Source organism: Protopterus annectens, chromosome 10.part0 (genome assembly GCF_019279795.1).
Source record: "Protopterus annectens isolate FY-2018-M chromosome 10.part0, PAN1.0, whole genome shotgun sequence".
NCBI lineage: Eukaryota > Metazoa > Chordata > Ceratodontiformes > Protopteridae > Protopterus > Protopterus annectens.
In genome coordinates this window covers 1,267,034,886-1,267,057,480 of record NC_056744.1, presented here as the reverse complement: position 1 = coordinate 1,267,057,480, position 22,595 = coordinate 1,267,034,886, and the positions used below count along the sequence as shown (strand labels likewise).

The following is a 22,595-nucleotide window of genomic DNA, read 5'->3' as shown; positions in this document are numbered from 1 at the left end:
AATTGGCTTACTGACAGAACACACACTATAAAAATATACGATTCCAGATCCAGCTCCAGTCAAGTGACAAGTGGAATACCTCAGGGTTCCGTCCTGGGACTGCTCTTGTTTGGCATCTACTTCACTGAAGTACAGGCCAACACTAAGGGACTCTGTCTAACAAAGTTTGCAGAGGACTGCAAACTGGGAGCCATTATTGATTCCCCAAATTATGTAGATATCCTACAAAAGGGCCTTACAGAAACAGATGCTTGGTGCCAAAGTCATGGACTCAAGCTCAATGCCAAGAAATGTATAGTTATCCCCTTTGGGAAAAACCACGTACTCATGAACTACCACATAGGTGGCAATACTCTAAACACTGAAAGTGTGATGAGAGACTTAGGAACACAGATGGACAGTGGTCTCAACTTTGATAACCACATCACCACAACAGTGAGGAAATCACAAGGGGCATTTCATCCAGAAAAAAGGAGTCATTGTCCCACTGTACTCATCCCTCATTAGACCCATTATAGAGTACAACGCCCCATTTGGTATGTACCTCACATCCGCAACAGTTGGAAAGGCCTCAGAAATATCTCACTAAAAGAATCACAGGCCTAAAGCAGATGCCCTATGCCAACCATCTAAAAAAACTCCAGTTATACTCTGTCGCATATCGCCTACTCAGATGTGACCTCTGCTTAACTTACAAGACCATGTCTAACCCTGAGCTGTTGGACATGCTCCACCTAAAGAAATCCCAATCCCTCAGAGCCACACGATGCAGGGAACTAAACCTAATCATCACAATGAACAAAGCATGCTGGAGGGATAGGTTTCTGACCCAGAGACTCCCCATACTCTGGAATAAACTGCCCATACATGTCAAGTAGAGCACCTCTTTGGCCCTCTTCAAAAGGAACCTTGGCAACTGGATGGGAGATAGGAAATTCACCCTGGGAATCATGTCAGTCGTCCTAATAGACAAGGGTCCAAGGAAGTAAACACTGTGGGTATAAACAACTAGGGAATTGTCACGGCTAGGCTTGTATAGGCCCTAGGGCCGATAGTCTAGTACCAACCTTTGAACCTATTAGCTTCAGTGTATGCATACCTGCTGCACTTTGTAGAGTTATTCTGTAAGACAGTAAGACGCTATGTGGATCAGATTGACTAAGACTTTTTAAGTATCTATCTGCAATACATTCCACTGAGGGTAGTGAGGAAATTACTTGATGTATTAGGGTCAAACCTATACCCTTTAGCGAAATTTTGGAATTTCATATATGCAAATTGAAGTCCACAGTAAGCAATTAGTTCTATGGGTGTTTTCTACCTTGAGAGCATTGTCTTAAATTGAGAATTGTTGACTTGTATTTTTGAACAGAAAAAATATTTCAGCATTTCAAGAATAATACACTGCTACTGCCATGAACTTTTTTCATTATTTTCCATAAATCAGCTTCCTGTATCTGCCAAGGCCTTTTTGGCAATGGTTTAGACATAAGAGGTTGTCTTCTCTATGCTGGCTAAATTTGTATACAGAACTGACATGTCATTCACTCTAGCAGTATCAACATTTATAATTGGTCACCACCATTGTTGGAATGACGAAATCATGAAAGACATCAAAATTAAGAAGAAGTGCATGAAAAAGTGGGAAATAGAAAAGATGGATCAGGCTTAAAAGGAATACTGATTGACTAACAAAGATATTAAAACAGCAGTTCTAATAGCAAAGAATGAATCTTCAGAGATACTGTATCAGATCTGAAAAGTGACTCATCAGATGGCGGAAAGGTTGCAAGGCAAAGACAGAAAAGTAAAGAAGATAGTCATCAGACCATATGGGATTCCAGAGACAACCTGCTCACCAACCTACAGGACAGCAACAGCAGATGCAGAGAATACTTATTTAAATTAAGAAAATCCCGCAGAAGCTTTTCTGACCCAGACTTAGCCTATGATGATAGAAGACGAGGCACCTGCACTTGAAGTGAGAACAGCACTAATGAAAAAGTTAGGGAAAGTAGCAGGCTCAGATGAGGTCCCAGCAGATTTGATCAAGAGGCTGGGTGAGTTAGGGGAGAAATAGCTTAAGAGGGTACTCACAGCAGTAGGGCAAGAAAGCCATATCCCAGATGACTGGAGAAGAAGAAGCATTCTCATTCCAGTGTACAAGACCAAAGAGAAGATTTACAACTGTGGGCAGTATAGAGGTATCAAGCTCCCGCCACACTGCAAGAAACTTCTGGAAAAGGTGATTTATAAATGAATACACAGAATAGTAGAAATTCAGATGGAAGTTCAGTCTCAGATCCCAATGTAGCAAAACTGACCAAATGCTTGTTGTGACATAGATAGATAAGAAAAAACTAGAGATAAGGAAAGAGTCCAACTGAGCATTCCTAGATTTGAAGAAAGCATATGACAAACTCAAGGGAAAGCTGATTTGGGCAGTCCATGAATGGTTTGTAGTCCTAGAAACATTAGTAGAATTACTGCTGGCTATCCACTAGAACCAGTGAGATGAGTCTTAATGGTGTGTGGACTCACAAATGGGGTTTCCAGTGGGAGTGGGTGTGCATTAGGTTTCATCTTTGAGTCCACTGCTGTTCATACTGGGATGGACAACATTAGTAAACAGGTTGGAGGGGTGAGTTCAACAAATCTGCTGAATGCAGATGATGTGCCAATACAAGCAGACACTGAACAAGAACATAAAAAAATCACATTGGAATGGAATGCCAAACTGAATGTACACAAGAAGAAAATGAGTACATGTAAGACAGTTGTAGTAGCAGCAAATGGAAATCAGAAGATGCTAAAAATTAGACAGAAGGAAAAAAGTGTAACAGGTTAACAGCTTTGAGTATTTGGGATGGGTGGTTAGGGACAAGGGAAGTCTGAATGATGTGGTCAAAACTATAATTAGATGGGTTGCAGCCAGATAACACAGATTATAAGGTGTAATATCTGACAGAAGAATGCCAAGGAATCTGAAAAGCAAGATGCATAAAGCAGTGGTACAACCAATACTACTGTATGCTACAGAAACCTGGGCAGTAAAGTTAGAGACAGTTGAAAGAGCTAGAGGTAATGAAGATGACATGTGTGGGATGGATGAAATGATGCATACTGTGGAACAGATGAAGAAATATGAACATCAGTGTAGAATCACAAGAAGCCCCATTTACAGAGAAAGTCAAAATGAACAAATTGCAGTGGTTTGGGCACATGGACAAGAAAGCAGAAGACAATCTGGTGAAGAAGATTTGGAAAGTCAGGCAGAAGGGAGGAGGAGGAAGCAAGGGCATCCAGCAACATGATGAATGGATTGTGTGACAGAAGACCTGTGACAGTCAGGAATGACTCTCAAAGAAGGTAGGAGGGTGGCACTGAATCAAGAGTGATGGCAGCAGTTGACAATACACCCCAACCTCATGTAGAAATCGGGAAAAGCAGGGATTGATGATGATGATGGTGACTTAGCCAGCATACAGACATTTATGGCCTTTATTTGCACTTCTCCTACCCTTGATTACCATTGTGAATTTGTCTGATCACTTCTGCTTTCTGCAAAGTTGGCACAACAATTTGATCTAGGTATAAGGACAGAGTTTGTGCTCTGACAATTGTGCTCTTACTCTAAAGAACTTATACAGCAGATACTCTGTCTATGTCCACTTGTTAGGCCATCTATTTTTGTTCTAACTTAGTATTATTAGTAGGTTAATGTCTTGTTTGGTAGCTTCTTAGAGAATGCCCATTTTGCTCATAATCAAAGGTGTGATTTGCATGACTTGTTGGAAGGAAGTAGTCAGATCTTCTTTAGTACCCCATTCTGTCAAGCCAGCCACTGGGTTTCAAGATATGGTATCATACAGTACTAGATATATTTCAGGCGCATTCACAGCTTATACATTAAAACATCTAAGTCTAATTAGTATTGTGACATCTTGGTACTAGTTTGTCCAAGTCATATAAATTAATGAGCACAAATAATGATTCATGGTATGTTTAGAGGTGGAAACAGTATAGTCCTATTAAGTTTGGTAATATTTCTTATCTGTTTTGGTCAGCATTCTAGAACAGAAAGCAATTGGTTTGGATTTGCCATTTAATCAGTTATATCAAAGCATCTTCCAGTCCATAGCTGCTAGCATTGGCTCTGTCTGCAACAGAATTAGTGACATCATAGTATGCAAGTGCTGCTGTAGTCATCAACACACAGGTCAAACATTTGAAATCCTCCTATTTGGAAACTCCTTTTGTCCACGTTGTACTTTTACATAATAGGTCTGTTGAAAATATAACATTGTTAACATCCCTGGCAAAAATTTGCCCAGGAAACTGATTGTGTCATTTCTGAGGACTCTTGTTTGCTTTTGGTCGTATGTCATCACCAATGAGACATTGAAGGTTGCACTTTTCTGTATTTAGTGTGAGTCATGATGTCTTAATAATTTTCAGCACAATCTCTTGCTCCTGGTCATGCACTTATTTAAAAGTTCCAAACACTAGAATGTGATCCATCAGAACCACAATGCTCACTTAACATGGTCGATGCAGTAATGCAGTCATTAGCTTTGTTGCCTCACAAGAAGAAGATTTCTGGTTCAATTCGTGGCTGGGGTGCCTTGCATGTGGATTTTGCATGTCCTCCCTGTGTTCATGTAGGTTTCCTCTGGGTGCTCTGCTTTTCTCCCACATTCAAAAGACAACTATCTGGAACTTTTCTCCCCAGGCCTCTGCTGAAAGTGGGCTCTGTCTCAGTCGGACTTTCCTGGTAAACAAATATTGATTAAATAAATAAATAAAATAAATAATACCCATTTTATGACAGAAAATTTCGAGCACTGATGTGATCCCTAAAGGGTAACTATCAATGGGCTAACAAATGTTATCAATGTCTACTGCATGGATCTAGAACATTCAAAGGGTGGGTGAGCTTTAGAGAGACATTACTTTTTTTAGCTGTCGTAACAGCTACTAAAGCCTTATGGTGGGAGTGAACTGCTGAAACAGATGCCCATTTCTTTCATTAGTAGTTTAAGTTCTTTAGCTGATATAACAGCTGTTGGAATCTTATAGGTGCAAGATTTTAAAACAGCTGTTTCCCTCTTTAGACCTTATTCTTAGGAGTGTCTCAGCTTTAGCTGTTGGAACAGCTGTTCCATTCTTTTACTTGATCTTTTTTGCTATTAACTGTGATAACAGGTGTTAATCCCTTTCCACTTTATTAGCTGCAGTAACAGCTTTTGGATCACTGTGTCTCATCTATTTCCAATGTACATTATTCTTCCTGTGTTATAAAAACAGCTGCTGGAGCTCATAGCTTGTGAATCCTCTAACTATCTAGAGATACCACTATAGATTTTAAAATAGTTTTTAAAAAAAGCTTTTGAGTCTTTATCTCTTAGTCTTTTGAATTTTAAAGTCATTATTACAGCTTTTATGCATCCAAATAGTGAGAGAGAGTTTTTGGAAAATTAGACAAAGCCAGATAGAGTGGAAGAGGTTGGCAATCACATACATGAAATATTAGCCAATCAGATGAAGGTGGCACTCAAGCCTAATTAATATAAGGAATTATCATTGGTTGAGACTCTTCTTTCACACTGGTTGTGCTCTCAGCTCTTAATACCTCGTACACTTGAAAGAATCCATAGCCAGCTTTAAGCAAAAGGGAACCCTGCAGTCACTGGGAGACCCCCAAGCACAGCAAGTAATCTTATTTTGATATTTTTATAATGTCTATCAAACGAAAAGAAAAAAAAAAGAAAAAGCTAGTGCAGCAATCTTGTGTACTTAATAAACCTGGTGCATAAAAAGAAGTTATGGTCTTACCATAACATTCCATCTGTGTTGTTGATCTTTATTCATTCATTACTCATGGGTGTCAGTTCCATCCTCGGAACCGAGTCAGTCATTATACCAAACTCGCGCCAGCCAAAAACCTCTCAAGCTACGTCCTTACCCATAGTGCCTCTCTCATATTACCTCAAATCGATTTTGCCCATAAGGAAATGATAGACCACAGACAGAAAGGCGGAGGCTTTTTCTGAGCAACTGCCTTATCCTAGAATAGGACCATAGTCGAACCTGCAAGAGTCTTTCGGAGGGGTTGTTGCGTGGGTTGTAATGAATGAATGAAAATCAGCAGCACAGATGGAACATTATGGTAAGAACATAACATCTTTATCTGATCTTGCCCTATGGAAGAATACTCCTGAGTACCATTGAACCAAAGGATACTCTCCCCCTGGAGACCATATCAAATTTATAGTGAGTGATAAATGTATGAAGAGAGGCCCATGTTGCTGCCACCAAATGTCCATGGACACTCTCGCATGAAAAGCAACAGATGTTGTAACTGATCTTGTGGAATGTGCTTTGATTTTAAAAGGTGAGGAAGCCTTGTTTTGTTGATAAATAAAGGAAATGCAGTCCCTCACAAATTTAGACAATGTAACCTTGGAAACCATTTTTCCCAATTTTGGTCCTGAGTATGACATGAACAATTGCTCGGACTTTCATTTTGGGTTTAGCTCTGTTACGATAAAAATGAAGTTGTCTGTGTACATTAAGCAAATGTAATGTATACTCTCCTTTGTTTGGGAAATTCAGGAAGAAGACTGGAAGATCAATCATCTGAATAATTGGCAAACTAGAGACAACTTTAGGTGAAAAGGAAAGTTAGTCCGTAGTGATACTCTGTCCTTATGGAAGACCATGTAGGGACGTTTAATAGATAATGCCTGTAACTCAGAAATTCATCTCGCTGAGGTAATGGCCACTAAAAATAATGTTTTTCCAGGACAAAACATTTAGGTCACAAGTGGCAGCAGATTCAAAGGGAGGCTGAGTCAAGGCTTGTAAAACCAATGTCAAATTCCATGGTTCAATCGGTTGTTTGAAGGGGGGGGGATTCTAATGTGAAGAACTCCCTTAAGAAAAGTTTTACAGAGACAGTGAGAGATTAAGGATGAGTCTTCAAAACCATTGTGGAAGTCAGAAATTGCTGCATGGTGTACACTAATTGAAGAAGCTGCAGCTCCTGACTGAAGAAGATTCAATAGGTAGTCTAAAACCATTGATGTCGGTGGAGAGAAGGGATTTATCCCTTTTTCATGAGACCATATAATAAATCTCTTCCATTTGCTGAAGTAAAGTTTCCTGGGGGAAGGTTTATAGGAAGCCAGAAGGATGCTGTGAACTGGGGAGGACAAGCTGTTCTGCCTGGCAATCACCGGAAGTGGAGGAACCAAGCTGTCAGATTGAGGTTCAATAAATTTGGATATGTCAATCCCTGTGGATGTGATAGTAGTTCCGGAGTTGGATCCAGAATCCAAGGTTTCTGTAGTAGGTGAGGCCAAATGAAGGAGAATCAAATTTGTTGTTGAGCAATGAGAATCACTCTGCTTCTCAAACAACAGGTCTTCATCAAAAATTTGGGAATCAGAGGTATTGGTGAATAGGCATAAAGAAGTCCCGCGGGCCAACTGTGTACAAGAGCATACCTCGGGGACTCCAACTTCGGGGGAAATCAGGGCAAAGTAGCTGTTACATTTGTAGTTTAAGGGGGATGTGAATAAGTTGCAGCAAGGGTGGCCCCAGCGAATGCTATTGCAGGCTTGAGAGACCATTCATGAGCAGGAGAATGCATCTGCTCAACTTGTCTGCAATCACGTTGGAGTTCCCGGGAATGTGCATTGCTATTAGAAAGCAGTCAGAAGCAATCGCCCATTGTCAAATTCTCATGGCCTCTCGACACAATAGGTAGACTTGGTTCCACCTTGTTTGTTGATGTACCAGACTACTGACATGTTGTTGGACTTGATGGCAATTGTTCCTGAAGGGAAAGCAGATTGGAATGCTTGCAAAGCTAGAAGCACTGCCCTCAGTTCTAGAACACTGATATGCAGATTGGCCTCTATGACTGACCAATTGCCTTGGGCAGTCTTTCCCTGATAATGCTCCCCCACCCAATCAGGGAGGCGTCCATGGTCACTATGGCTTTGGGATGAGAAGGCGAGAAAGGACAACACCATAGGTTCTCTTCTGGCATCATCCACCAACGTAAGTCTTGTTTGCAGTGATCTGTTATCCTGATCTGAAATGACATAGGGATGTTCAAACAGGACAATTGTGTTAGCATAAGCCACTGAAGAAGCCTCATATGCAGCCTTGCCAGAGGTACCACTGTTATAGATGCTGCCATGGATCCTAGAAGCTGAAGGACTGCTCGAACTGGCACTTTGTCCTGGCTGAGTATCCCTCAGAGTTGCGCTTTGGTTCTTTGTATCCTATGAAGAGGGAGGTAGACTAGACATGATTGGGTATCAAATTCTGCCCCTATAAATTCCAGTCTTTGAGAAGGAATTAGTTTGCATTTGTCTTTATTCACCATTATCCCTAGTTGTTTCAGGTGACATAGAGTGAAATGGATTGCTGAGACCAGTAGATGCTTGGTTTGGAGTGGTGAGGAGCCAATCGTCCAGATATGGAAACACTCAAAATCCTTGCAATCTCATGTGAGCTGTTATCACTGCCATGTATTTTGTGAACACTCTGGGGGGCTGTGGAGAGACCAAAGGGCAGTGCTCGGAATTGGTAGTGATTGGCTCCCAGCCGGAAGTGGAGAAATCTCCTGGATCGCTTGTCCATTTTTATGTGGTAATATGCATCCTGAAGATATACAGAGCACATCCAATCGTCTTTCCCCAGGAAGGGGAGTATAGACTGTACCACGACCATCTGGAATTTCTTTTGTTGGATGAATTTGTTTAGGATGCTGAGGTCCAGACATGGCCTCCAGTCCCCTGTTTTCTTTGGCACTAAAAAGAAACTTCAGTAAAAAATGGATTTTATTTGGTCTGGAGGTACTGTTTGGATGACTCTTTTTTGAAGCAGCTTTTGGATTTCTTAAGTTGCTGATTCCCTTTGACTGGATGGTATGTCGAGAATGCGCCTTAAAGGCTTTGGGAAAAGGTTGAAGAGGATTAGATAACCTCTGGTGATTATCATCTGCACCCGAGAGTCTGAAGTTATTTTTTGCCAGGCAAGATGGTGCAGAGAAAAACTACCCCAGACTGCTTCCAGAGGTAAGCAATCGGGCCGCTCTTCAGGACCACTGGTAAGGCTGTCCAGAGAAAGAATCTCTGGAACCCTGGTTAAGTGGACCCCCTCTGCCTCAGAAGGGATGTCTTCCAGTTGAGATCTCCCCTCTGCCCGGGGGGGGGGGATGCGCCATGTGTGTCACAGGAAAGACCTTGGGAATTTTTCTACCACATCTTTCCACTCTTCTGATTCCTGGAATAGGATCACTGAGGTGTGGAAAAATGCACGCCCATGGCAGACAAGGTCTTACCATCCTTTTCACACCTGGCTAAAGTGTCTTTCACCTTTGGGCCACAAAGGGATGAGGCCTCCACAGGGGTGTTAAGAAAGGAAGACTTAAAAGGGTCCACGAAGTCACATAGATGCATCCAGGTGTGACATCCTGTAACAACGCCCACGCCCATTACTCTAGCTGCCCCTTCGGTTGAGTGCAAAATCAACCTCATGGATGAATTAGAGATGGATTCCAGAGTCGGAAGCTGTGAGGCAACTTTGTCCTGTATCTCATCAGACACTGCTCCTGCCAGGGTCTCTGACAGTTTGGTAATGAGGTCTCTCTGGAGTTGAGTTAAACATGCCAGGTAATTCAGAGACTGAATGGCAAAGATCGCTGAAGAATACACCTCCTTCCCCATTCTGTCTATCGCCCGAGACTCCCTGTTTGGGGGATGGACAGTAGAGCTCTCCTCAGTGAGCTCTTTTCTATGGCCACTGCCACAACCATAGCATCTACTGGAAGGGCCTTAGACCATTGAGGATTATCCTTAGGGGGTTAGAGAATTTTGTCTGGCCTCCGAGGAATAGGTTCAATGGTATCAGGACTATTCCACGCATTTTGCATGATAAGTGGTGCGAGTTCATCCGCAGGCGGGGTTACCCAAGAGGTAGAGGGCCGGGCTTGGAAAGCCTGCAAGAATATGGACTACTCAGGGGAAGGGGTGGTGGACTTCCAATCACCCCACTGCTTAAGTATCTCCAAGATTTCTACAAAGAAGACATAATCAGCGAGTGATCATGGGGACCCTTCCCCTTTATCGTAGTCCATATCTTTGGTCAAGGATTCCTCCGGGGAATCCACATGCTTCCTCTTGCATGACCTCTTGCGAGGAACCTATTCGACAGGAGTATTCGAGGAGGATGCTGCAGAGGGGGAACCTTGGAGAAGGGTGTCTTGAGGTTCTGGAGCCTGGTCCCCATGAGTAGTGGGCTGTGTCAACTGTGGTTCAGAGGACGGGGGGTGATAGGTCTCTGATGCTGAAAGGCAGCAGAGGCCAGAGTCCTCTCCATCACCTGGAAAGCTGGTCCTCCCAAAGCAGGGCAGGAGCTGGGAACCTCGGGACTGGGGTCACACCCCGGTCCCAAGAACTCGCCATCAGGGAGGGAGCCACGGGAAGAGACGGCTCCGGCTGGGCAACTGGAACCAAGGCAGGTTTGTAGAAAGGAGACACCATGCCAGTAAAGCCGGTGCTGATAGACCACTCTCAGTCCCAAGGATGGCCCACCTCAGAAGGAGCCGAAGACCAAAGGGCAAGCTCCGGTATCATGGTAAGATCTACCACCCGTACCAAAGAGGCTGGAACAAGGGATGGCATTGGTGACAGGTGCTCCAAAACCAGGAAAGAGGTCGAAGGAGGAAAATATTGTGGAGTCCTTGGATAAAATCCCTCGGCTTCAAGTGGGAGGGAGGGTTTAGATGGGAGTGTAAAGTCCTCTGGCCATCAAGAATTGATCCACTACCCTCACTACATCCAGCTCTGAAAGACTCTTGGAGGATCATGTAGACATCCCTGAGGGTGAAGTAGGTCTAAGAAAGGGCTATACTGCTAGCCAGCAAATGGAGCCACCGAGGAGGGAATGTCTGGTCCGGGGGACTATTTCACCTTTCGGCACCGAAGTCGAATGACCAATATGAAATATAGGGCTGGGGGGAGTGACTGGTTCTGGGACATCTATTGTTGTTGCTGACAGGTGAGTCAGTGCCAAAGTTGTGGTAATACTCAGTGCCATTGTCAGTGTAGTCATAGGAGCCAAAGAAGTAGTTGGCACCAAAGCTGGTTGAAGACTCAGAACCGAGACCGGTGCTGAGGTTAAAGGTTTAGGCCTCGAAGCTAAAGATGGTGCCAATTTAGGGGATTTCTGTCTCTGTTCCTGTTGCTTAGTCTCAAAATCATGAGGAGAGGAGGTTAATGACTTGCTCCTCTTTTTGTGTTCTCTCTTTGAAGGTGATGAGTCCTCTGACTCAGAAACAGTCTCCATAAAAGGTGATTTTAATAGTCCTTTAAGCATTAATTTATTCTTGAGCTTCACAAGCGTACGGGAGCTGAATCCTTTACAGATGTCACAAAGGGTTTCATCGAAAAGTGAGGGACCCCCTAAACAATAAACACAAGTATCATGATTATCCACATTGGGCATTTTTCTACTACACTGAACACAGTGCTTGAAGCCCGTGGTACCCTTCTTATCTGCCATGTCCAGTCAACACAGTGAAGAAGTTAGGAGACAGAAAAAACAGAGTAAATTTATTTTTTTTTTTTAAAGGAAAGATAGAATACAAATTATGGTAAGAAAAATACCGCTGACGTAGTGTCCTTGGCATGGTTAAATTGTGCTAGTGGACATTCCACTAAAACTAATCCCATAACCACCTTTAAGCACCTCCAGTACCTGTGGCTGCAGGGGTTGTCCAATTTTATGGGGCTTTGTGAGCTTATTAGGGTTTTAGTTAACTTAGCAGTTTTACATAATAAGCCCTTAATGTCTCAGAAGCATTATGTTTGTGGGTTAGATTGTCACATAGTGGGGAGAGTTTTCCACAAGTTTTAATGGATTCCCTTTGTTTAAGTTTAGGAGACCTTGTTGGATATGGCACTTTTTTTTCTTGTTAATGGCATTTGAATCCTGTGTTAAAATCATAAACCTGATCTAATCTAACATGCTTTCAATTTACTGAGTTTCTTCACATCTCAAGCAATCTTGATTTTACATGAACAAATTGAAGAAAAGTAAGGGAGATTTACAGCTCTGCCCACTGAGAAGGGGAAAGAGAAAAGTGGGATAACTAAAATGCACTAGAGCTGTACTGTGAGAAGTGCTATTTCTATGCCACACCTGTTAAATGTTAGTTATACTTACTTCAGTCTTTGTCTTGTCTAAACAAAAAGAGAGTAGCTGAAAGTGTTGCGTTATATTCTTCAGGTCACCAGTGATAAGAAGCATACGTTTTAATTATATTAAGAACTTACGTGCCTTTTCTCACTTGACGTTTTAATATGTTCTACTTGTCACCGTTGTAATGCAGTTTCATTACAACAAAATGTCAATTTCTAAATCTTCTTGAAGTTCTATCAAACTGTCCATTTATTATCCACAAGAAGGTGTCTCTCTTTATATTATCTTAGTCATTTTGCACTTAGCTATGAATAAATTATGAATTGCTATTTTAAAATTATGTGCATGTCAGATGATTGCTTTAGTAAATACAGCTCTTTTAACTTCACTTGTAAATAAATGCATATTTAAGCATATTGTGTATTGTGTTTTGTCTGCTATCACAATTTGTAGTAGTGATGTTTCCAGAAAACAGCAGGCACATAGTGTAAGGCTATTTCCTTATATGTTATTTTTTCACAGGAAGTCGATTTATACTCCTGCAAGGAAGTCATCTGGATGCTTCAGACTGGTTAAACCCTGCCCAGGTAACCTTGTTCTACCAGCAGAATGCCAGTGGACCATGGACAATGGAATTATGTGGGAAACGTCTTCTTGACCCCTGTGAGCATGAATGTGACCCTGAGACAGGTGAGTCTCATAGCAGAATTAAGTTTTCCTTATAATTACTGAAAGTGGAAGAACTGTCTACATGCAGCAGTTATAACCAACTGCCACATTGCAATACTCATCTAATGTAACAGCCATCTGCTTTGTCTAATCCTCAGGTTCCATAGTTCAGCAATCATTTAATGTATGCTATTGAAACGCTGTTTTGGGTTACTTAGTTCACAGACAGCTATTTTACGACAGCAGTGATGACTTTTTCAGACTTACATATCTCTTACACAGTTTCTCCACTATCCTTATTATGGCATATTTTTCCTTGTTAGATATCTCAACACCTTCCAGTTCTTGATTTTTTTTAAGAATTCTTCTATATTATATTAAATAGTTTATTATTATTCTAGGGATTGTTTAAAGAAAGTTTTAAGAGAAAATGTTCTGCATCCTTGTAAAATATTAATTGCTTCACTGCTGACCACTTCAGGCAGATTTTGCTCTTATTACAGTTTTAATGATTTTAGCCTCTCTATTTGAATGTCTGTATCTCAAACATAGTTTGACTTATTCTCATGAAGGTTTCAGGGAGTTACTAAGATAACTATGTCTAACATTTTGTCATATTGTACTCCTATGTTTAAAGGTATAGCAGCAGTTGCATAATGGATTTTATTAAGAAATATTTTAACCTTTTTTATCTAACAACACTTAAAAAAGAAATCTCACTTTTGCATGGAATTTAATAGGGGTGTTCAGAAACAAACACGACATTATGTAAAATAGCATTTTTTTTTTTTTTTTTTTTTTTTTATTTGTTGACGAGGAATGTCCATTAGGTTCCAGGTTCCACAGAGTTCAGCGGCAGGAGAAATGAGGAGAATGTCTGCCTTTGGAATGGTCTTTGGAATGTGGGAGGAAACCGGAGGAAAACCCACGAACACAGACAGACACACATGCAAACAGAAACCATCAGCAGAGATCGCCAGAGAAACGAACCCTGTGAGGCAACAAGCTAGGCAACAACACGAACTTGTAGCATAGTTAGTGGTGACGTGTTTAGAGGAGATGAATCCGAGACCCATATCATATGCAGTATGAATGGTATGCTAATGACTGCCTAATAGCATACAAGTCAGAGGTGACATGCTAATTAGATCCATTGTGTATGGATATAATTGAGCTAAACAAAGGTGGAGCGATTCGGGTCTATATTACCTGAACGAAAACCCGACTGAGCGAATCTCAGTTGAGCGACACATAAAGAGTGAAAACCGCTAATATTAACCCGTGAAACTTAACAAGTAAAACAGGTAAACTCTCACTAACTATTTTATGCAGGGGGGGCAAGCCTCCCTGCACCCCCACACCTCCCTACTTAAATATACCATCTCCGAGATCGCACTACATTGAAGTAAAGGGACGAATTCCCTACAGTGATCTCCGTTCATTCTTGCAATATTAGCGGGTTTCGCTCTTTAGGTGTCACTCAACTGAGATTCGCTCAGTCGGGTTTTCGTTCAGGTAATATAGACCCAGCGATTCAGATATGTATATAGTTTGGAGAGGCATGGCAGCACAATAATCACCTCTTCTAAAAATCAGGACTCACTAGTGTACAGAATCTTTACCCATATTAAGATACCAGGATAAGCGTTACTATTAGCAGGACAGCTTGAGTCAGTGGCCCCCTATAGAACTAGTGTCTATGATGCTACATGTCACCCTCCACATTGCACTTGGGTCTGACAATGGCTAATATACCATCACCTCCAACAAGAGAAGATTACCAGCTACTACTGTGTGGGCAGAGACACTACACAGAGTGTGCTGCACTTACACTGAGCTCAGGAGAGTCTTTGGAATGCCCATGCCTGTAGCCACAATGATTTGTGTAGCATTAACCATCCTTACTACAAGAGCTTTCCAATATCTAACAAGGGACTCATTACAAGTTTTCCAGTCCTGTTCCTACTCTGTCACATATACACTCATTCAGCATTCATGTTTGGGACATGTATGACTTTCATCAGCATTCATGGGGAGTGACTTCCCACTAGGCACTAATATGATACCTCCCTGTTGGCAGGGCATGCATGACCCTGTGAATGATACTGAGTAAGTATTGTTCTGAGGAAACAAACAGAGGATGAGGATGTCATTGCTCTGTGGCATGTATTGTAACTGCCATTGCAGGGGTGCCCCTGGAATCAACACTGCAGAGTATTGGAACTGACACTGTAAATTTATATGCCCAGGGGTGGAGGCAGCCATGACCAGTGATGACAGTGATACAGCCTCATGGATAGCAGGTGTCATCTGGGTACAACTAGACTGTGACCATAGATTGCACATATGACCCCTTGCATGGCCATGCTAGGTGTTTTGAAGTATACTTAGGAAGGCATCAATGGATGTAATTATGGCCACCACTGCCATCCGCAGGCATGTCTGCTCTCTAAGTCTCTATATAACATAATTCCTACAGCAGTCAAAGTTCCTCTCAAAGGCCACACTGCACACTCAACATTTCGGATATTGTTTGGATAGTGGCCATGTCTGCCTGTATCAATGGCTTGCACATCCACTGATTTATGCCATGGTTGACACCCACATCTGGCAAAGTCCTGACATTATTCAAACAACCCTTTCCTCCTACCACCCAAAACTATAACCTGTGAGAGATGCACTTATATAGCCAAACGGGAAGCAAAGCTCTCTCCACCCAAGATTGTGTTAGACAGTCAAGAGGAGAAGGCTAACACCCGCACTACACCTCAAGCAACACATAGCCCTTCTAAACCCACACCACCAACATCCTCACATAGCAACACTAAACCCTCATATGCGGAGGCCCTTAACAGTAACCAGCCCAAGCAACAAGGACCTCCGAAGCTGAAATGCAAACACCAATCACAACCAAAGTGTCACATAGCTCACAACACCAGTGTGCCACCCAACAACAGCCCTTAAGGCAAGACAATGTACCCAACACTTTAGTCATAGGTGACTCTACATTCAGGCACACTGATGTCCCACTCACCAAGCTAAACAAGGAGAAAATTACAGTCAGCTGCCTGTTGGGTGCCAGGATCCACCACATAACGCATGCACTCAAGTCAGTCTACAACAATTACAAATATGACTCTGTCATTGTCCATGCTGGAGTGAATGACTTGAGACGTACCTCCCTAGACTACATGAAAAGAGACATGGAAGAGCTCTCGGATCATGTGGCCCAGGCAGGTATGACCCTAGCCCTGAGTAGCATCCTGCCTTTGCCCAGAATAATACCACAGTATAAGGACAAAATTATTGACTTCAACAATTGGCTAAGCTTCTGGTGTCATTCAAAGGGGATCCAGTATCTGTCTGCCTGGATGACATGCCCGACAGACCATGATGCTTTGCCAGAGATGGTCTGCAACTGTCGTCTCTGGGATTCAGGTTACTGGCTAAAGCTCTTGCCACCCTTACAGTGCTTTTTTTAGTCAAAGTTCAAATGACAAAACCACCACCGTAACAGGTACAAGCATGCAAAATCTGAAGGTAATGCTACTCAATGCTAGAAGTCTAAACCTCAAAATGCACTCTGTCGAGGCACTCATAAAAATAGAGAACATCGATATCTGTGCAGTAACTGAGACCTGGTTCAAGGCTCCAGAGAGCATCTCTGCAATAACAGGCTACAACTCATACCACACTTTTCGGCCACCAAACCAGGACCGAAACACTAAAGGTGGAGGGGTGTCCATATTCACCAAGGATATTCACACCTCCAGGCTAGTTGCCCAACACAATACGTCTGAAATTCTCCAGGTGCAACTAACATTAGGTAAGACTGCAATTCAAATTGTAGCTTGCTACAGATCCCCCACCATGCCCCAAGATTCTCACTACACCTTTCTAAACATACTAGAAAATATTTAGATACAACCAAACACTCTAATACTGGGTGATTTCAACTACCCTGCCATTAACTGGGAAAACTATTCATGTACCAACACCTTTGCCCAACGGTTCTTGGAATTCATAAATTCCAATGCCCTGGATCAACTAATCCATAGTCCCACCAGGGGCTCCAATATCCTAGACCTGGCCATTACCAACATGGGAATTTGATGCTCCACACCTATGGTCACCCCTTCTTTGGTCAGGTCTGACCATAAGCTAATCCCCCTTGACATCCACATCCCTCCCCCACAGCCCCAGTAAGCAAACCTCCATAAAAACTTCTCCAAAGCCAACTTCATGCTACTCAAGTCAGATGTGACAAACGTCATGACACCCATGCAGACGGGAACTGAAAGTCTGACTGATGAATACTACACTACGGCACTGTATGAGCACATCCACTTGTGCATGAATCGTGCCATCCCAAATAGAACCAAGATGCTCTCCTCCAAAAAAAGGAAGCAAATCTGTTGGCCCCCTGCCATAAACAAACTTTACAACAAAAGGAAGAAACTGTTGCAGAAAAGAGGAAAATCCCTGGATGCAAAAAACTCCCTTACCAGCCTCAGTAAGAAGCTGAGGTCCCTCATAAAATCCTTCAAAGCTAGTTACAAAAATAAAATTGCCAAAAATTCCAAAAACAACCACAAGGCATTCTATAACTATGTCAAGAATCTAGATGGCAATGCTCAGATCTGCTTTGAGCTACAACAGAATGCCATTAAATATACTGATCCCAAGGATATTTCCAATATCCTGGCAGATCGATTCAGTGCCAACTTCAACCCCCTCTCACTCCCTAAAGAGCCCATCTCAATACCAAAAGATTGCCAAATTCCAGTAATAATGCCCACACAGGTAAAAACCACACTCTCCAAAGCTAAGAATACAGCATCCATGGGACCAGATGACATCCCGGACTGTGTAGTACATGAACTACAAAACGAACTGGCACCTCACCTGAGTGTCATATTTAATCATAGCCTCACCTCAGGCTTCATGCCCACTGAGTGGCGCACAGCTACAGTTATTCCACTCCAGAAGGGGAGCTCCACCTTGGATCCTGGGAACTACTGCCCCATCAGTCTGATGAGCCTGATCTACAAGGCCATGGAACCTATAAACAAAGACATTGGCAACCTTCAAACACTGGACCCCACCCAGTTTGGGTTTGGGAAGGGCTGATCTTGTCTCCTGAACCTGATTGACTTCTTTGAATCAGTCTCCAGAGCTGTGGATGAGGGTAAGGCAGTCCAAACAGGCTATCTGGACCTCGCCAAGGTCTTTGACACCATCTCCCACTCTAGAATCACATATAAACTTACTAAGCTGGGCATTAATCCCTGTGTCACTCGATGGGTTACCAACTGGCTTACTGACAGAACCCACACTGTAAAAGTAGCCAACTCCAAATCTAGCTCCAGACAAGTGACAAGTGGAGTACCTCAGGGTTCAGTCTTGGGACTGCTCTTGTTTGGCATCTACTTCTCTGAAGTACAGGCCAACACTAAGGGACTCTGGCTAACAAAGTTTGCAGATAACTACAAACTGGGAGTCATTATTGAATCCCCAAATTATGTGGATATTCTACAAAAGAAACACATGCTAGGTGCCAGAGCCATGGGCTCAAACTCAATGCCAAGAAATGTATAGTTATCCACTTTGGGAAAAAACACATACCCATGAATTACCACATAGATGGCAGTACACTAAACATCGAAAGTGTGATAAGAGACTTAGGAACACAGGTGGACAGTGGTCTCACCTTCGATAACCACATCGCCACAACAGTCAGGAAATCCTTCTATGTGGCACACCTCATCACTAAGGGCTTTTCATCCAGAAAAAAGGAAGTCATTGTCCCACTGTACTCATCCCTCATTAGACCCATTATAGACTAAAGCACACTGTTTGGTATGTACCTCTCAAGACATCTGCAACAACTGGAAAGGTGTCAGAAATACCTCACTAAAAGAATCACAGGCCTAAAGCAGATGCCCTATGCTGACCGACTAAAAAAATTCCAGCTATACTCTGTCGCATAATGTCTACTCAGAGGCGATCTCTGCTTAACATACAAGGCCATGTCAAACCCATAGCTGTTGGACATGCTACACTTAATGAAATCCCAATCCCTCAGAGCCACATGCTCCAGGGATCTAAATCTTGTCATCACAATGAACAAAACATGCTGGATGGATAGGTTCCTGACCCAGAGACTTCCCAGAATCTAGAATAGATTGCCCATGCATGTCAAGCAAAGCGCCTCTTTAAAAGGAACCTTGATGATTGGATGGGAGATAAGAAATTCACCCTGGGGATCACGTCAGTCATCCTGCTGACAGGGGTCCAGGGAAGTAAATATTGTGAAAAGAAATAGGCAGCGGATTGTTATGACTAGGCTTGTATAGGCCCTAGGGCCGATAGCCTAGTACCAACCTATGAAGCTATTATGTCAGTGATGGACATCTATGCAACATTCCTTCTTGGTGTGATTAGCACAATAGACAGGCACTTGCAGCTACCTGCTGATAATACTGTTAGCCCCTGTACACTTACATACCTTGTTAGCCTTGATGTACCTAGTAGATAGATATGCATAGATAGCAAAAATTGAGGAACAGTGCGAAACCAAAACAAGTAACCAACAAATAGCACTGTATGAGGAAAAACCAAGCACTGGGCAGCTCTTGAATGGAAAAACCAAGCACCAGGCAGCTCTTGAATGAAAAACCAAGCACCGGGCAGCTCTTGAATGAAAAGCCAAGCACCGGGCAGCTCTTGAATGAAAAACCAAGCACCGGGCAGCTCTTGAATTACGTTGTGTTTTTTTTGGTTCAATAAATTTGTTGGTTTCATTCAAGAGCTGCCCGGTGCTTGGTTTTTCCTCATACAGTGCTATTTGTTGGTTAGATATGCATAGATACTTGCTGAAAACAGCATGCACATTTGTGAGACACTGGAAATGGCACTATAGCAGGGTAATTCTAACATACTACATTCCTCACAGACACTCATACAGTCTCATCTCACAGTTCTCGTCCACCAGCAGTTATGTGAGATTTCTCAGCTGCCCCAGACAGTAATACTAGGAACTCCTCTACCTCTGTGAAATGACTCTGTTGAGTTGGTGGTCTACCACCTGTGTAAGACCTGTCTCTAGCAATATCCCGTGTCTTGGTTTGGTCATGCAGTATCATAATACAGACCCACTGATGCACCTATGTTACAGTCTTATTATGGTTTCCCACAGCAGTGATGTCCTGTACAATTCACTGTCAATTCTAGTCCAGAAATGCTTTGTCTGATTTAGGCCTGTGAAGGATATACATTCCACAATTGTATAGGGCAGTAATACCTCTGTCTTCATTTGCAGATGTTTCTGTTTCTTCAGTCTCTTGGCAGGATGCGTATAGTTTTGGGTAATACAGATTCATCCCTGATATGTATGCATGTGTGTTCTTGGCAGACATCAATAGTGTCAGCATTATCAGCCCACCTCATTTTGGTGGCCCCAAACATGTGTGGAACAATGCTGTGAAAATTAGTAACTTTTGCCATTCTGTACAAGTAAATGGGCTTGGTTCCGCTTTCATTCCTCGTACAAAACTGCACTGACAGTGTGCGGAGAAACATCAGTAGAGGTGGCCTCATTTCCCCTGTGACAGATGTGCTGGTCTGTGTGCAGATGACATATTATCTGAGGGTTAGCCCCACGAAAACAGGGCACTAACCTGACATGCTGCTTTACTCTGCAGCTTAATATGATGAGTTCCCCTCAGCAGTAAAGCACCATGACATGCAGCCTGACAATATGAAACCCCCAACAACAGGAAGGTAACCTGGAATAGCTTGTGCTCTTTTATCCTATATATATATTTCACTGACAGCTTTTGGAACTGTTTCCTCCATGCCTCCTTTTTGTTTTTCCTTGCAGTCCTGTGGTTTACTACCTGCTCTGTTCTCTATAATCAATATCCCTATATAGGAACATTAACAATTGTTGAGAGACTGACACTGTTAAAAAATGGCCCTATGAAAGCAGCAAGAGCTTAACACAGAATATGAAAGTGATAGTATAGGAGGTACAGGTGAACCCTGACAAATCACTAAGGTCAGCTAGCAATCTTATCCAAAGCTGGTACATACTAGCTCCCCTTAGAATGACTCCAGCACCCTAGGCAGTTGTTAACACTAATTAGAGAATGGGCTTACTGTACATCAGTACTCTGACTGGAGAACGAGCATTCTCCAGCAAGGTATTAATGTACAAGTAATGCCCGCCGAAAAACAAGTACGCAGCTTTACTACAGCATATCGAACTGCCGTGGAGCTCGGACTGAGAAAACGAATCAGCAGCCATTATTTTACGCTTGATAAACAGCACTTTTATTTCCCTGGAAGCTAATTCCACCTAATACGCAGCTTCTCAGCGCTTCTGTGGATCACTAGTGATATCTGCATTGCTTACTGTACTTATTTCCTTATTTCACTTGAAAGAAAGTTACTGTTTGTCGTTTTTGCATTTAGTTACTTGTAACACATTGCACTCAAGTTACCTGGCACTTGCTCACTAAAGCAATTATATAAGTCAGCACTAAAAATTAAAAGCACTACACCCTCACTCCCCACTGGCCCTTGTTTTCAATTATTAAGGAATTCCCAATATTATTCTAGCATGTCCAAAGGTCAGTTGTCAATCTCCTCTCCGGTCCAGCTGGTGAATCTGGGAATCTTGAGGCAATGTTATAACTGCCTCATGTACACAGACAACCCTCTCCTCCTCCCACATAACACAAATACTTGCGAGAGATGCAGCTATTTAGCCAAACTGGAGGCTAAGCTCTCTCAACTCAGGACTGGCAAGACCAGATAGGAGGAGAAGGCAACTACACACACCACAAAACCAGCCTCACATAATGCTACCACACCACTGAATCAAACACATAAACACACAAAGACATACTCGGAGGCTCTGAGTAAAAATTTACCTAAATAGCAGAGGCCTCCAAAGCAGACACCCAAACAACTGCTACCTCAAGACACCCCACAAGCAACACATAAACCACAAAAGCAGTGTGCAAAGCAGTCACAGCCCTTAAGGCCAAATACAACACCAAACATACTTGTCATAGGTGACTCCTTAGTCAGACACACTGACATCCCACTCACCAGGCTGAACAAGGAGAGGGTCACAGTAAGCTGCCTATCGGGCGCTAGAATCCGCCACATAACACAAGCACTCGGGTCACTCCATGGCAAGTACAAATATGACACAGTCATTGTCCATGCTGGTGTGAACAATCTGAGACGTACCTCCCTGGACTACATGAAAAGAGACATAGAGGAGCTCTCTGATTATGTAGCCCAAGCAGGTATGACCCTGACCCTGAGCAGTATCCTTCCTTCACCAAGAATGATGCCACAATATAGAGACAAGATGATCAGCTTTAACAATTGGCTTAATGTCTGGTGTCATTCAAAGGGGATCCAGTGTCTGTCTGCCTGGGATGACATGCTTGACAAGCCACGCTGTTTCGCAAGGGACAGCTTGCACCTGTCACCCCTGGGATTCCGGATATTGGCTAAGGCTCTTGCCACCCCCATAGTGCCTTTTTTAGGCAAGGCTCAAATTCTAAACCTACCACCCTAGAAAACAAAATGGGAAGAAACTGAGGGTAATGCTGCTCAATGCCAGAAGTCTAAATCTCAAAATGCACGCACTCGAGGCCCTTCTCAGTATGGAGAACATTGATGTCTGT

General features: G+C 42.7%; 1 protein-coding gene across 1 annotated transcript in view; it reads left to right on the top strand.

The window, feature by feature from the left end:
• Positions 1 to 22,595, top strand: part of ASTN1 (astrotactin 1) — a 5,143,480-nt gene that overhangs the window by 1,748,113 nt on the left and 3,372,772 nt on the right. The window contains exon 8 of the mRNA XM_044086860.1: positions 12,742 to 12,909. Within this exon, the coding sequence (XP_043942795.1) occupies positions 12,742 to 12,909 (168 nt within the window). The remainder of the gene's footprint in view (positions 1 to 12,741; positions 12,910 to 22,595) is intronic.